This window comes from Bos taurus, chromosome 6 (assembly GCF_002263795.3).
Source record: "Bos taurus isolate L1 Dominette 01449 registration number 42190680 breed Hereford chromosome 6, ARS-UCD2.0, whole genome shotgun sequence".
NCBI classification, from domain to species: Eukaryota; Metazoa; Chordata; class Mammalia; order Artiodactyla; family Bovidae; genus Bos; species Bos taurus.
Window position 1 is genome coordinate 58,284,201 of NC_037333.1, and position 26,200 is coordinate 58,310,400.

Genomic DNA, 26,200 nt, shown 5'->3' on the forward strand with positions numbered 1-26,200 from the left:
TTTAGTTGTGTCTGACTCTTTGTGACCCTATGGACTGTGGTCCACCAAGTGCCTCTGTCCATGAGATTCTACAGGCAAAAATACTGGAGTGAATTGCCATGCCCTCCTCCAGGGGATCTTCCCGACCCAGGGATTGAACCTGCGTCTCTTAAGTCTGCTGCACTGCAGGCAGGTGTTTGTTTGTTTTACTTTTAGCGCCACCTGGGAAGCCCTAAGTCACTTCAGTCGTGTCCGACTCTGTGCGACCCCATAGACAGCAGCCCACCAGGCTCCCCTGTCCCTGGGATTCTCCAGGCAAGAATACTGGAGTGGGTTGCCATTTCCTTCTCCAATGCATGAAAGTGAAAATTGAAAGTGAAGTCTCTCAGTCGTGTCCAACTCTTAGCGACCTCATGGACTGCAGCCCACCAGGGTCCTCCGTCCATGAGATTTTCCAGGCAAGAGTACTGGAGTGGGGTGCCATTGCCTTCTCCTTATTACACATTAAATGACCCCAAAAGTGTTACTTTCCCTTTGTAGAAGCATAAAAACAAAACATACCAGCCTGAAGTTTGTCAGTATCATTTGATATAGTTTTCAGCTACTATTTAAGCCACACCCCACCTAATTTTATCTGTTGTATAACTTTCAGTAAACTCAGTGGAAATTAAAGTGGTGATCATTTAGAAACAAATTGGTAGAATGGAGTGGCAAAACTGTTGAGTTTTAAAATAGCCAACTCTATCCTACCTTCTTGGAGTAGGAAATGGCAACCCACTCCAGTATTCTTGCCTGGAAATTCCATAGACAGAGGATCCTGTCAGGCTACAGTCTATGGGGCTGCAAAGAGTTGAATATGACTGAGCGACTGAGCACTGCACATCCCAACTTCTGTTTGCTGACCTCCAGAAAATATGAAAGGCAGTAGTACTAGGGAATAAAAGCATTTAACAGTAATGAAGTATTACTTTTTGTTGTAAGAAAAGGAAATGGAAGCTGTTTAATAAAGTACAATTTTTCTCCTAATAATTCCATATTTAATTGTTCAGTGTTAATCACCATTATTATCCCAGAGGTGTTTTTTTTTTTTTTATTACCTTTCAAAACTAATTAACACTGTGTCCCAAAAGTTTTGTTAAACCTTCCAAAGTGAAAGTAAAATTAGGAAGCATGGGCTTGGTCTTATAGTCTTTAATGCCTGAATCAGCATACATTTATTGAGATGCCACTATATGTTGTGACCAAAAGTCCATGTTGTGAGTGTGGGTTTATTAGAGATATCTCAACCAGAATTTCTAGAGGCATTTCAAATTTCCTGTTTCCAAAACAGAACTCAGTACCTTACCTGCAACACCTGTGTAAGACACCATCCTCTCACTTAGATTACTTGTGCAAGAAACTCCTGACCCATCTCCCTGTTTTCACTCTTTTCCCTACATTCCGCTTTCTACACAGCTGCCTGAGTGACCCAGTAAAGTGGTACTCAGATGTGGTTGCTCCTCTGATCAAACTTTCTAATGCTTCCTCATGTTGCATCGTGAAACCCCACATTTTCCCCGTGGCTTCTGTGACCCAGCTTGCCGTTACTTCTTTATCATGCTGCCCACCATCTTACTCACTCTGCTTCAGCCGCTCTGACCCCCTTGTTGTTCCCTGCATGTGGTAGGCATGCCACTTCTGCCTTTTGATGTTTGCCCTGGCTGCTCTTCCTGAATGCTGTTCCCAAATACCTGTATAACTAATTCCTGCACCTCCTTCAAATTTTATCTCAAGTGTCACCTTCTAGTGAGATCACCTATTTAAACCATTTGCCCTTATCCTACATTTTTCCCCATGGCACTTATCACTTCTTGCCATAATTTAGAATTTACTTCTGCTGTGTATTGTTGTCATCTTGTAGACTATGACTCCATAAAAGAAGGGATCTTTTGTCTAGTTTTCACACCAGTATATCTCAGAATATCTAGATCTCTTTGCAACCCCATGGACTATATCCCACCAGGCTCCTCTGTTCATGGATTCTCATAACAAGAATACTGGGGCGGGTAGCCATTTTCTCCTCCAGGAGATCTTTCCGGCCCAGGAGTCAAACCTGAATCTCCAACATCTCCAGCATTGGCAGGCGGGTTCTTTACCACTAGTGCCACCACTTAAAATCTATTTTTGCATATATGTGACTATCAATAATTTGGGCAGAGACATACCTATTATATAATAATGTATTATTGTAAAAAGATACAAAATATACTTTTGTATTGTGGCAACAAAGGTACTATAATTTTACAACAAAATATAAACATTATAGTATACCCTAATAATTTAAAAATCATAAAAGTTAAAAATAACCTGCTAAAACCAGTGTCAGATATCTCCCATGTATTTACTACTTATATAATGAAAAAAAAAACAAACCTTAGGTTGTTTTAAAAAATGATAAGCTGGAGAACCTTTACATTTTTTCCTGTATTTTATATATCATTAGTTTAAATAATATTACAGCTTTTTTTCAGGATGATAAAAAGGGATATTTGAGTAGTGAATGAGTAAATCCTTTACATCAGCAGAAAACTTTCAGTAATGGAAATTTATTATTCAAAGGAAGAGACTAGAAGTTAGGGAGCTTGGGATCACCATGTACACACTGCTGTATTTAAAATGGATAACCAACAAGGACATACCGTATAGCACATGGAACTCTGTTCGATGTTATGTGGCAGCCTGGATGGGAGGGGAGTTTAGGGGAGAATGGATACATGTGTATGTATGGCTGAGTCCCTTTGCTATCTACCTAAAAACTCTTACAGCATTGTTAATCAGCTATACTCCAATACAAAATTAAAAGTTAAAAAAGACACAAAAGGAAAAAACGAAGAGACTAGAGCATAAAGCAGTTTATTAAACTTAAAATGCATTTCTTAGTACCAAACACTTTCTATAGGTAACAAAGTTTTTTAAAAAATAGAAGAAAAAGAAGGAAAGAAAGCAAAGTGTTTACTACTGAACATCAGCTTTGATGTTGTCACTGATTTTTTTCTTCTGATGTGCTCTTAGATTGGTGCTCTCCTCTGTCTCAGATTACTTTGCTGCCATGTTTACTAGTGATGTCAGGGAAGCAAGACAAGAAGAAATAAAAATGGAAGGTGTAGAACCAAATTCCCTATGGTCCTTGATTCAATATGCATATACAGGTAATAAATCTGAAAATAAAATGAATGTAAAACCTCTTAGATTTAAGTTGTATTATTAGATTTCAGATTTCTGCCTTTAATAAGCCTACTGCAGTTAATAGTTCTGCTGTTATAACTACCCTTGGTGAAATCTCTATATTAGAACCTTTAAAGTGGTTATTATAATTAAGCTTTTGAATGATATTTTTACATGTTAATGTAATAATTTGATGAATTATACAATGTTTTTCAACTTTTGTGTTATTACTAATCCTTTGAAAATTCTGGAAACCAGCTATTCATTTTTTATTTTAGTAGAAGTCACAAAGCACTAGTAGCTTATTTTTCACATTTAGTACTTTTTTTCTTTTTGGAATGTCTTAAATCATCTATATCTGGAATGCATGTAGTGAGCTCTTAGAATTATTATTGTTTGCATCAATTACCTTATAAACCAAAGTTAATATAGTTCCATAGTTAATGGAATTTCTTTTTATCATTAAGGCCGCCTGGAATTAAAAGAAGATAATATTGAGTGCCTGTTATCTACAGCTTGCCTTCTTCAGCTTTCACAAGTTGTAGAAGCATGCTGTAAGTTTTTAATGAAACAGCTTCACCCATCCAACTGTCTTGGAATCCGTTCTTTTGCTGATGCTCAAGGTTGTACAGATTTGCATAAAGTGGCTCACAATTATACCATGGTATGTATTTTTAAAAAAGCAGGAAGGCATAGGTGCTTGCCTTATTCCTTATTGTTGCAGGCTTGTCTGCATGTTGCTGTTTTCCCGTGGCTCTGCTGTATGTCTTGAGGTTCAGGTTCACTGTCTAGTGTGTCATATTTTCACTGAGGTCTGAGGGAAAAACCCCAAGTAATATTTCTCCTGGATTTATAAGTCAGGCCTTAAATTATCACAGCCACTAAGAAGCAGAGCAGTATTTTAGAGCCCTTTCATTCAATCTGCTACTTTTAAAAGCAGATTTCCCCTAGACAGTTTACCTTGTGGCATATGAATGAATTTCAGAAATTATCCCCTTACTCACTGATGGAAGTTGGTGATAGTGATAGTGTATTGGTGCAGTACTAGTACAGAAGATACGAGGTTGGAAGGGAGAGGCTAGCTATTAAGGATAAATCTGACTATATGTAAATCTGACTAGAAAGATGTTCCTATTGATAGTAGCAAATTCTGTGCTGAAAATAAATCCCAGGGAGTTCTGATTCAGAAGACTAAGGATAATGGATACAAGTTGATCTAGGACAGTAAGAAAATCAGGGCATGTTGAGAGCATGCTGTTAGGACCAGCCTCCACCATCAAATAGTAGAAGGATTTGGGCAGCAGAGGTGTGTGGATTTTTAAGGAGTGACCATTTTGCCATGCGTGGGTTTTCATACCTGGGTAGTGATTGAAGATTTTTGCTTTAAATGCTTCATTTAGGGCAATACATCTTCTGAGAGAGGAAAGACCATGGATATTCACATACACATATGTTATTATCCATGTTACTGATTTTGTCAACATTTAAGAGATACATTTTTGTCTACCCTGTCTTCCATTCCCCATCCTTCCATTGAGTTGGTTCATATGTGAAGGAATTGACCAGTACTTTAGGAATCTTGCACTATAGAAATAGAAATTGGGAAAAAATTACAAGAACAGATGTTTATAACTATTGGGAAGAGTAATTCTACCTATTTCGTAAGCTTAAGCAAGGATTAAGTGAGTTAATAGAAGTTCAGCACTTAAAATGGTGATTGGTACATAGTACCAATAAAACAGTAATTGATACACAGTTTCAACCTGGTCATTAAATGACACCATCATCATCATCATCATCATCATTTGGATTTATTCTGTTCCACACAGTAGGGACCTATGTGAGTGAGCAAAAGCCCTCAGGCAAAGGCACAGCTTTTATGGATGTTATTCTCCCTGTGGTATAACTGTTCCTGGGAAATGTTTCTAGTTTATGATGTCAAACTTCTTCAAGTGAAAAAGACTGTGTGACAGGGCAGTACTGTACAGACCTAGCATGGTATTAGGTTAATGTCTGATGAATTAAGTCCTTTGAAATATTACCCCCTCCCACTCCAGCCTTTATCCTTCTTGTAGATTTCTGATTTTAACTTTTGCACCTCAAGTTCAAATGCTTTTTGGAATAAGATGTGCATAAGTAAAATAAAGCTGGATTTTTTTTTCTTTGTAATCAGTTCATAATTTAAGTAATATCTCTTACCTACAAAGGAGTTTTATTCACATGCAAACATTTGTATGCATTTAGGTCATTCTTATTGTTTACAGTAGAGGCATAATTGCTGCTTTAAGGCTTAGATATAAGTTAAATCTAAATTAGCTTGTGTTTATAAAGCTATATTTATAGCCAGTTAGTTGTAGTTTTTTTCCTCAAGGCCATTATTTGATTTTATTCAGTTTCAACAGATACATAAAATTGAATTCTAATAAAAAGTAATTTAGAGACAGATTGTGTGATTTGAATTGTTGCTATGGGAACTGAATGAAAATGTATAGCAAAATTCAGTCTTCAATTTAAATAAATCCCTCAGTAACTTCATTTGCTTAAAAACTATTCCAAAGGGGGAAAGAGCATAATGCTAGCAAGTGTTTGGTAGCATGATAGCTGTTTATATCACAAAATGGATTTAAAATATGAAGTAAGCACAGTGCAACAGAATGAAATCAGTTGTCACAATTAGCAAATAGTGCGTATACTTGGGATGTTCATTCATCCTGCATGAATACAAGTAGGAAGGGATGAGAAGTTCCTTCTTGTAACCCTGAAATATGGAAACTTTTGTTCTTGTTCTGACTGCCACTGAACATGACCTGAAACACATCGCTTAACCTCTACGAAAAATTCCGAGACTGGTTATATCATTACAGATATTTAATGCCATTATGGAATAAATACAAACATTTTATTTTTTTGCAGTTTTAAGTTTGGTTTCTTGACCTAGAAAAGCTATTTAAAACATTGAATTTTGCTAAAATACCTGCTTCAAAACCAAATTAATAATTTTGAAAAGCACTTTGTGTTTAACCTTGAGTTCAGTAGTATTTCCATAAGGTGTTGAAAAACTCCATTTTCACTTAATACAGATTATACCAGAATGGAATGGCATTGTTCTGAAATAGATATATCAACAAGTAAGCTATTAAATGAATATTTGTATAATCTCTTTCTCACTGATGAAATGCAGTTAATACCATTTGAAAGTATGGCAATAGTTACTTCAGTGTTGTATAACTGTTGACTGTTCAGTTCAGTCTCTCAGTCGTGTCCGACTCTTTGCGACCCCATGAATCGCAGCACGCCAGGCCTCCTTGTCCATCACCAACTCCCGGAGTTAACCCAGACTCACGTCCATCGAGTCAGTGATGCCATACACTATACTTGTGAACAATTAGAAATGTATATTATTTTGATTTCTTCAGAATCTCATCTAAAATTAAATAATAAATACCTATTTATCTGTGTGATCTTTGTCCCTAAAGTTTTTGATGTCTGAATAATAGCCAATTGAGTTACAACTTCCTAGAGCTGGAGATTTAGGCTGTTTCTAATTTTTTTTTTTTAATATTATAGATAACAGTACAGAGAAGCATCAGCTTTTTTCCCCCCTCTTGTGAATTATTTACCAAGGATTAAGCTTCTCATGGGATAGCTAGGAGTTGAGAGCTTCAACATTTTTATAGCTCTTGCTATGTGTTATGAAATCATTTTATAATGTCAGTATACAATTGAGTAGAACAATTTGCTTGAAGCCATTTCAGCCCTGAGGTTTTATTAAAATATATTTCTGAAAAATGATAATCAGTCATTTTAAAATAGATTCATTTGGGCATCTTTAACAAATCATGATGAATTGAAACTATTAAATATCGTTAATTATTCATGTATGGTTTTCCTCTTAAGAATTTCTACGAAAGGAATGAAATGTCAACCCAAGATATATCTTTGATCAGTACCTAACTTGGATTACTAGAGGCTATATGGAAAATATAATTCTCATCTTAATATAGCAGATAATTTTTGATAGTCCTTATCTCTAGCTCTAATTTAAATAGCTTAAGCTATTTTTAAACAGCTCTAATTTAAACAGCCTTAGCTTTTTTACTAAAACTCTGTGCTGAGACAGCCATAGTGCATTAAGAAGCATAAGAAACATTAAGGGACAATACTTCACAGCATTTGCATTTATATTGTAACTATATAAATAGCCCATGCATTAAGACTTGTACACCAGAAGACTATTTTCCTTCTCTTTAGATTGTTTAGCATAATAGCTTAGTAAAAATTATTATTACTGTTTCACACCTAAGGACATTTTTATCTTCCATTTCAAATTACAAAGAGCGTGATTCAAGAATGTGGCCAGAACTGAGTCATCTTCAGTCTAAGATCCTGGAGTTCCAATACATTCTAGGTCAACATTTTTGTTTTGGCTCTGAAATCTCTAGGAGGCTCCAGGGAGCTCCAGTTCTTTATGTCTCAGCACAGAAAGAATTCAGTGAGAGGCCAATTCTGGAGTAGATATCACGCTTCCATCATAATTCCTCCTCAATATTGAGCAGGAAAGTTTTCTTGTCCCTACATGGAGGAGGTGGGACTGTCGTGGCACTATGGAAATATTATTTCAGGTCCCAGTACAGTGAGGGTCTTTCACTTTGAAATGTCACCTTTCCATAAAATACTGATGTTGTTGTTGTTGATGTGTGCAGAGAGCATGTCCTAGGGGTTCATTAACTTACTGAGCTCACTGGGCAGGATATGGGTCTCATGCCACCATTGTTCTATTGTTTGAGAGCATGTCTCATGCTTCTGTCTTATTGTTTGGTTGCTAAGCAAGGCTGCTTGGTTTTGTGGGTAAGAAAACCTGCTTTCTTGAGTGATCATTAACTTCCAGGAGTCTCCCATACTTTTTTTTTTTCCCCTACTTACAGTCCCCTAGGGCAATTTACTATTTAATCGCCTGTGTTGTCCCTTTCAGTTCAGTTCAATTGCTCAGTCGTGTCCAACTCTTCGCGACCCCATGAATCTCAGCACGCCAGGCCTCCCTGTCCATCACTAACTCCCGGAGTTCACTCAAACTCATGTTCATCGAGTCGGTGATGCCATCCAGCCATCTCATCCTCTGTTGTCCCCTTCTTCTCCTGCCCCCAATCCCTCTCAGCGTCAGAGTCTTTTCCAATGAGTCAACTCTTCGCATGAGGTGGCCAAAGTATTGGAGTTTCAGCTTCAGCATCATTCCTTCCAAAGAACACCCAAGACTGATCTTCTTTAGAATGGACTGGTTGGATCTCCGTGCAGTCCAAGGGACTCTCAAGAGTCTTCTCCAACACCACAGTTCAAAAGCATCAATTCTTCGGCACTCAGCTTTCTTTCTAGTCCAACTCTCACATCCATACGTGACCACTGGAAAAACCATAGCCTTGACTAGATGGACCTTTGTTGGCAAAGTAATGTCTCTGCTTTTTACTGTGCTATCTAGGTTGGTCATAACTTTCCTTCCAAGGAGTAAGCGTCTTTTAATTTCATGGCTGCAGTCACCATCTGCAGTGATTTTGGAGCCCCAAAAATAAAGTCTGACACTGTTTTCCACTCTTTCCCCGTCTATTTACCATGAAGTGATGGGACCAGATGCCATGATCTTAGTTTTCTGAATGTTGAGCTTTAAGCCAACTTTTTCACTCTCCTCTTTCACTTTCATCAAGAGGCTTTTTAGTTCCTCTTCACTTTCTGCCATAAGGGTGGTGTCATCTGCATGTCTGAGGTTGTTGATATTTCTCCCAGCAATCTTGATGCCAGCTTGTGCTTCTTCCAGCCCAGCATTTCTCATGATGTACTCTGCATATAAGTTAAATAAGCAGGGTGACAATATATAGCCTTGATGTACTCCTTTTCCTATTTGGAACCAGTCTGTTGTTCTATGTCCAGTTCTAACTGTTGCTTCCTGACCTGCATACATGTTTCTCAAAAGGCAGGTCAGGTGTTCGCATCTCTTTCAGAATTTTCCTTTACTCTACCCCTGTCAGCTCTTTTTCCTGAGAGCAAAAGAACTTTGTACATAGATCAGGTTAGATGAGATTAAAGTTTTCACATCAGACCTAAAATCCTTTGTGGTCTTATAAATGATATTAAAACACTTTAAAAGTCCAGTTTGGGTTTAGGATAGCTCTAAGGACACAGGCTCTTGCCAGGCAGAGTCTGAGAAGACTTCCGTGGTCCAGAATGGTCTTGGGAAATGTAGCCACCCTAGAAGCCATTTCTGGGCAAGAGAAATACTTCACTATTTGGCTCCCCTGTTGGCCAAATTCTTCAGCAACCACAAATCTGAACTAACTTTTGATGTTGGAGTATTATATAAAGTGTCTTCTTTCATTTTTTTCTATCTTCCTTTGAAAGACTTGCCAAAACTATTCCCTAACTTGAGCAAAGCAATACCTAAAAGTCCTAAATTTATTTTTTAAATTGTAGTACTTGATATATCACTTTAATCCTGTGTATACAGAGATACGAGAATTTTAATAACAATTACAGTTTAAATGTTATTTTTTACTGTTTTTTTTTCCCCTTTTAAGCAATAACACATTGTTAGAAAGGGCTAAAGTATAAACTGTGTTTTGGCATCTAATTAAGAAATGTTTAGTTTCTTTTAAACTGTGATGGAAAGAAGAAACAGTATTTTTTATATGCTCTTTTTTTCCTCCAGGAAAATTTCATGGAAGTAATTCGAAACCAGGAATTTGTATTATTACCAGCCAGTGAAATTGCAAAGCTCTTAGCCAGTGATGACATGAACATTCCTAATGAGGAGACAATATTGAACGCACTTCTTACTTGGGTTCGTCATGATTTGGAACAGAGACGGAAAGATCTCAGTAAACTTTTGGCTTATATTAGGCTACCTCTTCTTGCACCACAGGTAAACTATTTTTAATTATTTAAAATAATTAAAGTTTCAACAACTTTGAGTAGACACCATTCCACACATCCCGAGTTCAACAAAACATGGATTGAAAATTTTTTTTAATTCCAGAAAATTCAAAAATGCAAAACTTGAATTTGTTCTGTGCCAGCAACTATTATATAATATTTACATTGCATTTACAACTGTTTATGTAGGAATTGCATGGTATTAGCTAGGTATTATAGGTAATCCAGAGATTATTTAAGGTATATAGGAAGCTGTGCAGAGTTTAATTGCAAATACTACATATTTAAATTGAGATACTGGTATCCACAGAGGTCCTGGTACCAATCCTCTGTCCCCAGAATACTGAGGGACTACTAATTACATTAATATGAGCTAATTACAGTATGCTAATTACATTAATTAGTGCACATTAATGCTAATTGGGCTTCCCTGGTGGCTCAGATGGTAAAGCGTCTGCCTGCAATGCGGGAGACCTGGGTTTCGATCCCTGAGTCAGGAAGATCCCTGGGAAAAGGAAATGGCAACCCACTCCAGTACACTTGGTTGGAAAATTCCATGGATGGAGGAGCCTGGTAGGCTACAGTCCATGGGGTTGCAGAGAGTCGGACACGACTGAGCGACTTCATTTTCACTTAATGCTAATTGTGTTAGTCGCTCAGTTGTGTCCAACTCTTTGTTACCCCATGGACTGTAGCCCACCAGGCTCTTCTGTCCATAGGATTCTCCAGGCAAGAATACTGGAGTGGTTGCCATTCCCTTTTCCAGTGGATCTTCCTGACCCAGGATTGAACCTGGGTCTCCTGCATTACAGGCAGAATCTTTACTATCTGAGCCACCAGAGAAGCCCATTAATATTAGCTTGTCTATAGGTTTTTTCCTTAATCTGTTCAACGTGGTTGTTTTATGTATGTTCCTATGAAATGTTAAGGTGAAAAGATAGTGAGCTAAAAAAATTTGTTTTTTTTCAACCCAGAAAGTCTGACCACCTAAATTGCATTCATTAAGTAACATTGTTGCTTTGGGGTTAGTAATTTTATTTGACTCAGCTACAAACCTGTCCTAACAATTGAAGAATTAATAAAGCTGCTAATGAAAGAAACACTGAACTCTAGGAACCAGAAAATTTAGATTAATTCATGTGCCACACATTTATTAAGTATCCACTAAATGCTGGATTCTGATGATAAACAAATTAATGAGACATAGTTCTGACTCTGACATTTTAAAACCCTGTGACTTGGCATGTTCACATACCTTGGTTTCTTCATCTATCAAGTGGAGATCACATCCTTTCTATCTCACAGGATTTTTATGAGGATCAGAAAAGTGCTCTGAAATAAAATGTGCTATAGATAATGATAGTGTATTATCACTGTTTTAGAATTGAGAGATACCTAGTTGGTGTATTCAAGGCAATTAGTCATAACATATATACATACATGGTTTCGCCTTTTTACAGTTTCAGTTGGAATATACAAAAATTTCCTCTGCCTGCTTGGCTGCTTTGGAGAAGGAAATGGCAGCCCACTCCAGTATTGCCTGGAAAAGCCCATGGACAGAGGAGCCTGGTGGGCTTGCAGTCCATGGGCTCATAAAGACTCAGACACGACTAAGTGACTAACACATACTTGGCTGCTTATTCTGAGGCCTTAAGTAGAGTCCTGAAAGAAAAGGAAAAAATGAGCTATTACTGCTCAAGATCAGATTTTTTTGTTGTTGTTTTAAGTGTTGTGTATTTTGTTTGGTTTGTATTTATCTTGAGCATTATATATTATTTCCAGCTGTTGTGAGCAAAAGTTACTGTTTGCTCTCTACTTTACAGAAACAAAAATCAGTGTGATACTTTACAAGAATGACTTCCCTCTTCAGAGGTAGAATATTGTATGAATTCATAGGAGTGAAACTGCATGACTTGATAATTCAGGAAAAATAACATCATAAAACATTTCTTAAAATCAGATTTAAAGAGGACTATTTTTACTGGTATCCAGCCTAATTTTTTTCCTTATCCTTCTCTAGAGGAAAGAAAATAAAGTCTGAAAAATCCTAGTATACTTTGAAAAGAACCTGTGCAATTAAGTAACCTGACAATTTACTTTAGCCCTGTAGTTTCAAATATTTATGATACTGTATTTGCATGACTCTCAGAGACCTTTAGAATTTCTTTTATCCAGGATACTGCTGATAATCATAGTCATAAGATCTTATGAGTTGAAAGGCATGTTGGAGATCATTTAGTCTAACACCTGTTGTACAAATGAAATAGCAGATTAAATAAGTAAAGCCATATGTTCAAAATCACAAAGTGATTGCATAAATCATGTTCTTTGGCACTGTGGTTTTATTTGACTTTAGACTACAGCTAATAAGAGACAGGGGCTTCCCTGGTGGCTCAGTGGTAAAGAATCTGCCTGCTAATGCAGGATATGCAAAGAGACTTGGGTTCGATCCCTGGATTGGGAAGATCCCCTGGAGAAGGAAATGGCAACCTACTCCAATATTCTTGCCTGGGAAATCCCATAGACAGAGGAGCCTGGTGAGCTACAGTCCATGGGGTTGCATAAGAGTTGGACATGACTTAGCAACTGAACAAGAGACAGAGGTAGACCTTGAACCCAAATAAAGTTACATGCCTTTTCTACTGAACTGTTCTGCCTCTTGAATGTACTCCATGTAAAATTGCTGGGTAGGGAGGATATCAGGTGGAGGAAGAAAACGATTAAAAAGCAAATCAGTAATTACAATATAATGAGATAAAGTCTGTGATAGACATGGCATTATGAAAGCAATTGGAGTGGTCCACCTAGACTGATAGTGAAGAAGCTAGGAAAATCTCTCAAGTGTCACTCAATTTGCAAGCCAAGTTAGTCACCCAAAAGAATGGGCATGATAGCCCAGAAAAGTTAAGAGTCCTGGTTATGGAGCCGTGAGCAAATATATCATGTTCTGAAATCTGAAGATAGCATGCATAGCTAAAGTTACAGAAACAAAAAGGACAGTATTGAGAGATGAGACTGGGGAAGGAAACAGACCAGATTGTGGAGGAATTCTAGTCATGCCAAAGAACTGGGATTTTTTTATCTAAACGCAATAAGGAAGCACTAAAGGATTTTAAGTAGGGAATGGCATAATTATCCTCTTATTTTAGAAAGATCCTATGATTGCATTGCAGAGAATAGATTGGAGGGATCAAAGTAGAAACCTGCTAAGGAAGACTGTTGGATTCCAACAAGTGAATTAAGCACTTTTAAAAAAAAGTGGAGGTAGAGAAATTAATTATGACAGTCAAGAGCTATTTAGGAGGTAGGATTGATACACTGGAATGATTGAATGTACAAGGTGAAAAAAAGAAAGAGTCCAGAATAATTCTCATTTGTGCAATGCAATTGATGAAGGTGCTGTCAGTTAATACAGAATACAGGATGAAGCATTGATTTTGAAGGTGGGGAAGGAAGTAGAAGAAGCACATTCCCAGAGCTTATTGACACCTTTAATCCTCTTAGAGTCTAAGAGGAAGTTTTAGAAACTACTTATTTAGGTTGTTGAAGCCAAGGGGAAGAGAGTGACACCAATCAAAGAGAACATAAAAGCACTAGAGGTGGAACCCTAGGAGATACTAATATTTAGTGGTAGTCCCAAATCTGCCTAAATAACTGTAGTACTATTAAAAAGAGATTGCAGGTTCCAGAAAGGGAATTTTATCATCATTAGATGCTGCAGAGAAGACAGATAAGGACAGTAAATGCATTGGATTAGCCCAGTGTTTCTCGAAGTGTGTTCCCTAACTGTAAGATCAGTACCACGTGGGTAATTGTTTAAAATGAAAATGATTAGGCTTCCACCTACTAAATCTGAAACTCTGGTGGTGGGGCCAAGCCAGTTGTGTATTAATAAGCCCTCAGTGCATCTGATGCACACTCAAATTTGAGAACCACTGTCTTAGCCCAGGGAGTAGCAACAATGGAAGCCACGTTGCTCTGTGTAATTTAAACAACTTAATAACACCTCTTTGAACAATGTTTTTTTTTTTCTACAGTGATAATACTATATGGCACCATTATGGCATTCAGAGATACTAGCAAGGTTCTTTTTTTCTCCTTACTAAAAGTAAAGGGCAGATTTGGAGACTCAGAGTTGTCAAGTGATAAAGTATTGAAGTAGACTCTAAAATCATCAAGAAAATCTTGGATTATATTCTGAATGTTTTATTTTAAAAGATAGGAAAAGGATGAAATTGCTAAGAGAGTAGATCTGAAAAGTTCTCATCACAGACATGAAAGAAGATAACTATGTGGGGATGAATGTTAACTCGACTTAATCATTTTCCAATATATAGATATGTCAGATCATTATGTTATACATCTAAAGCTAATGTTATATGTCATTTATATCTTAATAAAAAATAAAAGTGACAAAGCAAAAAAATGTCTAGTGCCTATCAAATAAATGACTGATTTTTTTTTAATTACCATTACATCGTTACCTAAAGAATTTACTTTCATAAAATAATTCCTTTCTCATACAGTTTTAACCCTATTCTGTTGGTAAGAAACATTCTCTTTTAGCCTAACTATAATGAGTTCAACCTACATATAGTCATTTTATTGTAGTGTCTTTTTAAAATAATATAGGAAATAATATATATTATTACAATCCTGAACCAAATAATCATTTTAGTGTGGCTCTATTTTTAAACTCTGAATAATCCAGAAGATAGGTGTGTGTGGTTTTATTTTACCTTTGAAAGCATTCCAGACTTTTCTGTTCATTCCTATTTTAAACAATGTGGATGAAAATGCAGTTGGCCCTCAAACAGCATGGGGATTATTCTGTGTATAACGTATCACCTGCCCTCCATGTGAGATTCCTCCATATCTATGCATTCAACCATGGATTGTGTCATACTGTAGTATTTATTGTTGAAAAATATCTATGTATAAGTAGACCTTCATGGTTCATATCCATGTTGTTCTAGGGTCAACTGCATTAGGGCATTATTTTAAATATTTTGATATCTAAATTCTTAATATTCCCAATGATTAGTCTGCATTACAAGTATATTGGTCTCCACTATTCTGTTCTCAATTCTCATTGTTGTTTTTTACTAAAATTCAGAAATATAAAACAAATCAGTATTTATCTTTAGCATTCTTTTAATTTACAAGTTTGGGGTACCAAAACACTTTTTAAAGCCTATGGAGTTCATAAATCATTCACATTCTGTTGTTTACTCTAAGTAGTATTTGGGGGAAATATTAGTATTGGGGGGAGATAGTTTTAGTGCAAATCACATCAGTTTAGTTCAGTTGCTCAGTTGTGTCTGACTCTTTGCGACCCCATGGACTCCAGCACACCAGATCTCCCTGTCCATCACCAACTCCCAGAGCCTGCTCAAACTCATGTCCATTGTGTTGGTGATGCCATCCAACCTTCTCACCCTCTGTCGTCACCTTCTCCTCCTGCCTTCCAATTTTTCCCAGCATCAGGATCTTTTCCAGTGAGTCAGTTCTTTGCCTCAGGTGGCCAAAGTATTGAAGTTCAACTTCAGCATCAGTCCTTCCAATGAATATTCAGGGCTGATTTCTTTAGAATTGACTGGTTGGATCTTGTTGCAGTCCAAGGGACTCAAGAGTCTTCTCCAACACCACAGTTCAACAGCATCAATTCTTCGGCGCTCAGCTTTATAGTCCAACTCTCACATCCATACATGACTACTGGAAAAACTATAGCTTTGACTTGATGGACCTTTGTTGACAAAGTAATGTCTCTGCTTTTTAATATGCTGTCTAAGTTGGTCATAACTTTCATTCCAAGGACCAAGCATCTTTTAATTTCATGGCTTCATGGCTGCAGTCACCATCTGCAATGATTTTGGAGCCTGAAAAAATAAAGTCTGCCACTGTTTCCACTGTTTCCCCATCTATTTTCCATGAAGTGATAGGACCAGATACCATGATCTTAGTTTTTTGAATGTTGAGTTTTAAGCTAACTTTTTCACTCTCCTTGTTTACTTTCATCAAGAGACTCTTTAGTTCTTTGCTTTCTGTCATGAGGGTCATGTCATCTGCATATCTGAGGTTATTGATATTTCTCCCAGCAGTCTTGATTCCAGCTTGTGCTTCATCCAGCCCAGCATTTCGCATGATGTACTCTGCATATAAATTAAATAAGCAGGGTGACAATATACAGCCTTGACATACTCCTTTCCCAATTTGGAACCAGTGTGTTGTTCCATGTCTCGTTCTAACTGCTGCTTCTTGACCTGCATACAGATTTCTCAAGAGGCAGGTCAAATGGTCTGATAATCCCGTCTCTTTTAAGAATTTTCCACAGTTTGTTGTGATCCACACAGTCAAAGGCTTTGGCGTAGTCAATAAAGCAAAAGTAGGTGTTTTTCTGGAACTCTCTTGCTGTTTCTATGATCCAGCGGATGTTGGCAATTTGATCTCTGGTTCCTCTGCCTTTTCTAAATCTATCTGGAAGTTCATGGTTCACATACTGTTGAAGCCTGGCTTGGAGAATTTTGAGCATTACTTTACTAGTGTGTGAGATGAGTGCAATTGTGCGGTAGTTTGAACATTCTTTGGCATTGTCTTTCTTTGGGATTGGAATGAAAACTGACCATTTCCAGTCCTGTGGCCACTGCTGTGTTTTCCAAATTTGCTGGCATATTGAGTGCAGCACTTTCACAACATCATCTTTTAGGATTTGAAATAGCTCAGCTGGAATTCCATCACCTCCACTGGCTTTGTTTGTAGTGATGCTTTCTAAGGCCCACTTGACTTTGCATTCCAGGATGTCTGGCTCTAGGTGAGTGTTCACACCATCATGGTTATGGGTCTTGAAGATATTTTTTGAATAGTTCTGTGTATTTTTGCCACCTCTTAATATCTTCTGCTTCTGTTAGGTCCATACCATTTCTGTCCTTTATTGTGCTCATCTTTGCATGAAACGCTTCCTTGGTATCTCTAATTTTCTTGAAGAGATCGCTAGTCTTTCCCAGTCTATTGTTTTCCTCTATTTCTTTGCACAGATTGCTGAGGAAGGCTTTCTTTTCTCTCCTTGCTATTCTTTGGAATTCTGCATTCAATTGGTTATATGTTTCCTTTTCTCCTTTGCCCTTAGCTTCTCTTCTTTTCTCAGCTATTTGCAAGGCCTTGTCAAGTATGTGAGTAAAGATAAAAATTTACAATTGAACATGTTTCTCATCTTTTCTAAATGTTTCCACTTAGGTAATTTGCCATTCTTTTTTGGCATAGAAAGTACATGGTGTTACCCTAAAATGCACAGTATATGAGAGTCTGTATTTTGTAGTCCTTTCTCAGTGCCTTCTGAATCATTTTCCGAGTGATACCTGGTCTTCCATTCATCTGATGCTTATATTACTGGATTCATATTTTCTTCCATTACTGTCATCTCTCTACTTAAATATAATTAATCCCATTTATTCATAAATTATAGATACTGTCAGCATGCTAAGAAATATATTTCACTGTAGTAACTGTTGAGTCCTCTAAGACTTTACTTTCTACAGTTTTTTCACATTTATTTTTATTTAGAAAGGACTAAAGCATTTATGTATAACAAGTAGTAGAAATACTGAGATTAAATGAGCCATTTGATGCATATTCATTAATGACTTGTAAAAAGTATAACTATATTTTGTGTGCATAGGATAACATGGAATGATTAATATCAGAATTTACACTCTGCCTTAGATCCTGAGACTTACATCTTTTTTTTCACTTTTAATATGTTTTTATTAAAGTATAGTTGATTTACAATATTGTTAATTTCTATTGTACATCAAAGTCATTCAGTTATACAGATGTATAAATTCTTTTTAATATTCCTTTCTATTATGATTTATCATAAGATATTGAATGTAGTTTTCTGTGCTGTCAGTTATATATAATAATTTTTATCTGCTACCCAACCTCCCACTCCATTTTTGCCTCAGCCCCCTCCGCCTTAAAAATCACCAATCTGTTCTCTATGTTGAGACTTCTGTCTCAGTTTGGCTTTTTTTGCCTTTCGCATGCCGTTCTCAGTTGCCAGATGCCACAAACTATTTTACAGTTACTTTTGTTGGAGATTTCCTTCTCTTCCATTATCAAAATATGAACATATTCTCAACATTATTAGCCATTAAGTAAGTACAAAGTAAACTCACATTTTTCACCCACTCAAGTGGCTGAAAAGAGAAGACAGTAATAATTGTTGGTGAGAACGTGGAGAAACAGGAACCCTTGTAGATAGCTGGTGGGAATATAAATCGTGCAGACACCTTCTAAAACAGTTTGGCAGTTTCTTAAACAGTTAACATAAATGTGTACCATATGACCTAACAATTCTACTCCTGAAAACATATCTACATAAAGACTTGGACACAAATGTTCTTAGCAGCCTTATTCATAATAGCCAAAAACTTGAATGTAAGTGCCTATCAGTTGGCAAATGGTTAGATAAAATATGATGCATCCATACAGTGAAGTAGTATTCAACAAAAAAAAGAAATGGACACTGATACATGTTACATATCAATGAACCTCAAAAACACGATAAGTGAAAAAAGCAAGACGCAGGAGACCGTGCATTGTGTGATCCAATTTATACAAAGCATCTAAAGGCAAATCTGTAGAGACAGATTAGAGCTTGGAACAGGAGATCGGAACCGAGATTAACAGTAAACAGACATTCAGGGTGATGAGAATGTTCCAAAACTGTTTTTATAGTAATGGTTGCACAAGTTGGTAAATTTACTAAAAATCATTGAACTGTATACTTGAAATGGTGAATTATACAGTATATAAAATATGTCTTTGGAGAAGGCAATGGCACCCCACTCCAGTCCTCTTGCCTGGAAAATCCCATGGATGGAGGAGCCTGGTAGGCTGCAGTCCATGGGTTCCCTAGGAGTTGGACACGACTGAGTGACTTCACTTTCACTTTTCACTTTCATGCATTGGAGAAGGAAATGTCAACCCACTCCAGTGTTCTTGCCTGGAGAATCCCAGGGACGGGGGAACCTGGTGGGCTGCCGTCTATGGGGTCACACACAGTCGGACACGACTGAAGTGACTTAGCAGCAGCAAAATATACCTTATGTTGTCAAATACAATCCTGCAGTATATCAAAAGGGTAATACACTATGGTCAGGAAGATCTTTTTCCAAGAATATAAGAATGGTTGAGTATTAGGAAATCTGTCAAGGTAATTATATCAATAATTTAAAGGAGAAAAAGCCATATAATCATATCACTAGCTGTATAAAAGATATTTGGAAAAAATTAACCGTTCTTAATTTTAAAACTCTGAAATAGGGAGAGAAGAAAACAACATATCTATAATAAAGATAAATTATTTAAACATAGTAAAAAATTAAATGCTATAGTAACTGCTGCTGCTGCTGCTGCTGCTGCTGCTGCTGCTGCTAAGTCACTTCAGTCGTGTCCGGCTCTGTGCGACCCCAGAGACCGGCAGCACAGCAGGCTCCCCCGTCCCTGGGATTCTCCAGGCAAGAACACTGGACTGGGTTGCCATTTCCTTCTCCAATGCATGAAAGTGAAAAGTGAAAGTGAAGTCACTCAGTCGTGTCCGACTCCTAGCCACCCCATGGACTGCAGCCTACCAGGCTCCTCCGTCCATGGGATTTTCCAGGCAAGAGTACTGGAGTGGGGTGCCATTGCCTTCTGTGCTATAGTAACTATTATCCTAAATAGTGAAACACTGAAACCATATCAATTTAAACTATAAGATGGATACTCTTTATCACTCTAATTATTTAACACTGCTTGGAAGGTTTTAGCAATTGCATCAATGAAATGAAAATGATATAATTGGTGTATACCTTACAAAAAGGTTTAATGCAGTTCCTATTAGAATTCAAACAGGATCAAGATGGTGAAGGGGAATTGGACAAATCTGTCTTAAGTTTATATAGAAAATAAAGACTCAAAAATAGCCCAGAAAATTATTTAAATGAATAGTGAAGGGAGATTTATGTCAGATAAGCAAAAAATGTCGTAAGACACTGTAATAGGGATTTCTTTGACAGTCCAGCAGTTAAGACTTCACCTTCCAATGCAGGGGGTGCTGTTTCCATCCTTGGTCTGGGAAGTAAGATCCTACATGCCCCATAGCCAAAAAAACCAAATCATAAAACAAGCAATATTGTAACATATTCAATAAAGACTTTTTTAAAAAGATACAGTAGTATTAGGAAAGGAATAGACAAATATATCAGTGGAATAGAATAGAGAATCAAAAAATAGATCTCATATATCTTGAGACTACTGTAACCAAGGGTCAATTCGGTTGGGAAATGGAATTATATTAGTCTAGAGCTAGCTATTCATTTGGAAGAAAAAGTATTTCTCAACTCATACGCTGTTTAAAAATTAACTTCATTTGAATTAGTATCCTAAATGAAAGAAAGAAGGCAATAAAGAGGTAAGTAGGGGGACGAAGAACCAAGCACAGAAGAAGAGAAAGTCATCTTTTTTTTTTTTAATTCATCTTTTAAAGGTAGGTTGTAACCATACTTACACATTTATGTAAAATTACATAGGTAAAACACGTAGAATTCAATGAAGTACAAGGAATTTTAGTTCTTTTAAAATAATCACCATTCGGAGTTCTTTGCCCCTTGGAAAAATTGAAAACTTTGTTTTTGCTGTTCTTGCTGGTTGAACATTCTTTAGAGAGGTCAGATAAATGCAGTCTAATTAGTCAGCTCCCACTTATAATTATTCTTCAGTTAAAACTATTTCTAACTTAGTAAAATGATTTATTTTAGAAAATCTTGAAAATATAGAAACATACCAGAAAAGTTATTTTAAAAAGCACCAGTTTCCCCACTACCCGGAGATAAGCACTATTAAGATTTTAAAGCATACCACTTTTCCTTAGTTCTGTTTTTCAGTAAAATGTAAATTTTGTAACTGTTGAATATTTTAGTTAAAAATAGATGTCCAGACTTGGATTTTTTTTAATGAGATAATTTCCATTTGTGAACATTTGTGTTTATTCTTTTAGCCTCATCATTTTCTTGATCAGTCAATATATCTACTCACTATTTTTTTTCTAGTTCCTAGCAGACATGGAAAATAATGCACTTTTTCGAGATGATATAGAATGTCAGAAACTAATTATGGAAGCAATGAAGTATCACTTACTACCAGAGAGACGGCCCATGTTACAGAGTCCTCGGACAAAACCTAGGAAGTCAACTGTTGGTACATTATTTGCAGTTGGAGGAATGGATTCAACAAAAGGTATTAAATAATCTTTTATTTGAAGAAACATACAAAATGAATTTTTGTTTTTCTTTGAAGTATAGTTGATTCACAGTGTTGTTAGTGTGAGGTGTACAGCAAAGTGATTCAGCTATACATAGCCATATATCCACTCTTTTTAAGATTCTTTTCCCATGTGGGTCATTACAGAATATTGAATTCCCTTCGCTATACAGTAGGTCCTTATTAGTTATCTGTTTTATATATAGTAATGTGTATATGTCAATACCAGTTTCCCAATTTATCCCTCCCCTCTTTCCCTTGTTAACCATAAGATTGTTTTCTACATCTGTAACTCTCTCTCTCTTTTGAAAGAAGTTCATTTGTACCTTTTTTTTTAGATTCCACATATAAGCTATATCATATGATATTTGTCCTTCTCTGACTTACTTCACTCAGTGTGACAATCTCTAGGTCTATCCATGTTGGTGCAAATGGCATTATTTTGTTCTTTTTAGTGGCTGAGTAGTATTCCATTATGTATGTATATCTTATATATATATGTATACCACATCTTTTTTATCCATTCATCTGTCGGTGGACATTTAGGTTGCTTTCTTGCCTTAGCTATTGTAAATAGTGCTGCAGTGAACATTGGGGTACATGTATCTTTTTGAAAGAAACAGAAAAATGAATTAGTAATAACTAAGGCTTATGAGCTCCTTGGAGAAATAGCTGATTCTAGCACTGAGGTAGGAAAAGTACAAGATAAGCCTAGAACAACTTGTAGTGCCAGAAAGTAAGGAAGTGCCCAATGATGGAAACAGGTCAAGAGATACAGCAGACAGTTTGTAAGGGCTCAGTTCAATTCAGTCGCTCAGTCGTGTCCTACTCTTTGCGACCCATGAATTGCAGCACGCCAGGCCTCCCTGTCCATCACCAACTCCCAGAGTTAACTCAAACTCACGTCCATCGAGTCGGTGATGCCATCCAGCCATCTCATCCTCTGTAGTCCCCTTCTCCTCCTGCCCCCAATCCCTCCCAACATCAGTGTCTTTTCCAATGAGTCAACTCTTCGCATGAGGTGGCCAAAGTACTGGAGTTTCAGCTTTAGCATCATTCCTTCCAAAGAAATCCCAGGGCGGATCTCTTTTAGAATGGACTGGTTGGATCTCCTTGCAGTCCAAGGGACTCTCAAGAGTCTTCTCCAACACCACAGTTCAAAAGCATCAATTCTTCGGCGCTCAGCTTTCTTCACAGTCCAACTCTCACATCCATACATGACCACAGGAAAAACCATAGCCTTGACTAGACGCACCTTTGTTGGCAAAGTAATGTCTCTGCTTTTCAATATGCTATCTAGGTTGGTCATAACTTTCCTTCCAAGGAGTAAGCGTCTTTTAATTTCATGGCTGTAAGGGCTACCACTGTCCAAACCTGGGATAATTTCAACATCAAAATAAATAATGGTAGCAAAAGACTATAAATAAGTATTCATGAATTCATACTGATACAAACCGAAGTAGAAGGGAATGCTCTTCCTTACAGTAGAATACCAACTAATTAAAATATAGAAGCAAAGATGGGATTAGAAAAATCACCATTTGGCAATCATCATATTAATAAGTAATTCAGTCAATCATCAGTTCTCTAAGACTCATAGGTGAAAGTTTTTGAGAGCAGGATCTTTAGTCTCAAAGTATCTCCCAGTCACTTGCTTATTAGTCAATCAGTTATAGCTTATGGTAGAGAAACTTGACACAGTACCTAAACCAAATAATCAAAGGTCATATTGCCAGTAAAGAGACTAACCAGCAGCCTGTGCTTATGTGATATACTGAGAACTCACCTGGACATCTGTGGTATTCTTGCCAAAAGTATATAATCTGGACTTAATCATAAGAAAAAGACAAACAAATTCAAATTGAGAGACATGCTACAAAATAACTTACCTGAAGTATTCCAAAATGTCAACATCATGAAATACAAAAAAAAAAAAAAAAAGGTTTAGGAATTTGTCTCTGTCATATGTCTTACAGAGATATGACAGCTTTTACAATACATCATCTTGGATTTTCTTTTACTATGAAGGACATTAAAATGAAAGTTGCTCAGTCGTGTCTGACTCTTTGCAACCCCATGGATCATCTGTGGAATTCTCCAGACCAGAATACTGGAGTGCGTAGCTGTCCCCTTCAGGGGATCTTTCCAACCCATGGATCAAACTCAGGTCTCCCACATTGCAGGCGGATTCTTTACCAGCTGAGCCACAAGGGAAGCCCAAGAATACTGGATGGATAGCCTATCCCTTCTCCAGTGAATCTTCCCAACCCAGGAATCAGACCAGAGTCTCCTGCATTGCAGACAGATTCTTTACCAGCTGAGCTGCCAGGGAAGCCATAATTGGGACAAATGACAAAATCCAAATAAGGTCTGTAGATTAGACAGCAACATTGTATAAATGTTAATTTCCAGATTTTGATGATGGTGTTGTGGTTTTGTAAGAGGATTTCTGGTTTAAAAGAAGTAACACTGAGATATTTAGGGATACAGGGGCATCCTGATTCCCAATGGCTCAGTGGTAAAGAATCCACTTGCAATACAGGAGATGTGGGTTCAATCGCTGGGTCAGGAAGATTTCCTGGAGGAGGATATGACAACCCAGTCCAGTATTCTTGCTTAGGAAATGCCATGGACAGAGAGGCCTGGCAGGCCACAGTCAGGGGTCACAAAGAGTCAGACACGACTGAACGACTAAGCATGCATGGTCATCATTTTTGCAACTTACTCTGATGAAACAGTTCAGAAAAACATTCATGCCTACACATGTACATACATAGAAAACAAATGTAAAATATAAATATGCAGGAAATCTCGGTCAAGAGTATCTGGAAATCTTTGTACCCTTCTTGCAGCATTTGTTATTCATAGTAACATTAATAACAACAAACACCATGCCCAGTGCCTACTCAATGCCGGATATTGTGCTAGAAGCTTTCTGTTTATGTGTATTTTTTCTCAGCATACATTGATCTCCTCTTCCTCTGAATTCCTAGTACTAATAATTTGCAGGCTCCTGACAATACCTCTGACTTCTAGCTACCGCTGTGGTCTCAGTTCTCTTGTATTACTTGTATGACTAAAACACTTGATGCAGTGATCATATCTAAAGGTTTCTCCTCTATATGATATTTCTAAGAAATATCAAAACGTGAGCTCTAATTGAAAATCTTGCATTGTGATTTAACTTTTAGATTATAAAATATAAATAAATATAAATATAGCTATTATTGCACATAGCATATAGTGCTATGTATATATAGATGCTTAAGTTTTAAATATAGACTTGATGACTCAGTGTTCTAGAAATACATAAAGATAACTGATTGGAGTTATAACGTAAGTATTTGAGCATTTTTGGAGACGTCCACTGTCCAGATAACTGATCTGCAAATATTTACTGAATAACCTGCTATATGTCTGGAACTGGTGCTTAGCTTTGTAGTCATTACCAGCACTTGAACTCTTCTCCTCAGTCTTTCCTTCTCTTTTTCAAGGCTTTAACTGTTATCTCTGTATTAATTATACTCTCACATTTTGATTTTTTATAATTTATTGAAGTATAGTTGATTTACAGTATTGTGTTAATTTCTGCTCTATAGCAAAGTGATTGAGTTCTGTATACATCCTTTTTTATTTTCTTTTCCATGATGGTTTATCATAGGATATTGAATATAGTTCCCTGTATAGGTCCTATACAGTAGGACCTTGTTGTTTAACATTTTCTATAAAATGGTTTGCATTTGCTAATCCCAAACTCCCAGTTCATCCCTCCCCCACCTCCGCTCCTCCTTGGCAACCACATCTATTCTCTATGCCTGTGAGTCTGTTTCTGTTTGGTAGATAAGTTCATTTGTATCATATTTCAGATTCCACAAAATAAGTCTTGCACTTTGATTTTATTCTCATATTTCCAATTGTATAAAATACATATTTGACGTTTGGTTTTCACCTTAAACGTCATGTATTCAAATCTTCTCTGACCATGTCTCTCAGACTTGAGAACTTGTGATCATAGTTCAGTGCTTTTCAGAGGACATCTACTCTGGCTCATGTAAGCAAATAAGGAATTTATTGGAAGGCTATTGAGAAATGGATAGGACTACATCCACTGTCCCTGCTTCTTTATAAATCCTGCTTTAGGTCTTAAATTCCAAGTTCAGACATCCATTTGACTAGCTTTAGGTCAGTCATAGGCCCCAAAATTCCAAAGACAATGACTGTCTTAAGTCCAGAAAAGAGGGGTTGTATGTATACATATGACTGATTCACTTTGCTGTACAGTAGAAACTAACACAACATTGTAAAGTAACTATACTCCAGTAAAAATTTTTTTAAAAAAGAAAGACCTGCCTTTTCAGTTTTCTGGGAGATGGGTTCCTGGCTCCCATCAAGGCTCATACATACATAGGAAGAGTCCTCAAACTTGGGGAAGGAACTTGAATTCTAAGTAGCCAAGTAAACAATACTTAATCTCCTCTCTCCTTCTCTCTCTCAAACTTACATTCTGATAGTCACCAAGTGACTTCTTTCAAATGACTCCTAATTCTTCGAAATCTCCACTGCTGTCCTGATAATTCCAGTTAGCCTTCTCTCAACTCACAAATTTTGATTATGTTATTTTTGTGGGAGTAGCATTCATTATATTCTTAGTAAATGTCAGGCATTATGCTAAGGACTTGACCTACATTGTTTCATTTCATCTTCCTAGCAACTTTCAGAGCTGTATGTTACTCAATTCAGTTCAGTTCAGTCGCTCAGTCATGTCCAGCTCTTTGCAACCCCATGAATCGCAGCACAC

At 36.9% G+C, this 26,200-nt stretch overlaps 1 protein-coding gene across 5 annotated transcripts in view; it reads left to right on the forward strand.

Annotated features, from left to right (window-relative positions):
- The window catches only part of KLHL5 (kelch like family member 5), a 95,817-nt gene that overhangs the window by 42,712 nt on the left and 26,905 nt on the right, over positions 1–26,200 (forward strand). For all 5 annotated transcript variants that reach the window (XM_005207901.5, XM_005207900.5, XM_059887859.1 and 2 more), the window contains 4 exons: positions 3,031–3,167; positions 3,651–3,847; positions 9,878–10,090; positions 21,192–21,378. In XM_005207901.5, the coding sequence (XP_005207958.1) occupies positions 3,031–3,167; positions 3,651–3,847; positions 9,878–10,090; positions 21,192–21,378 (734 nt within the window). The remainder of the gene's footprint in view (positions 1–3,030; positions 3,168–3,650; positions 3,848–9,877; positions 10,091–21,191; positions 21,379–26,200) is intronic.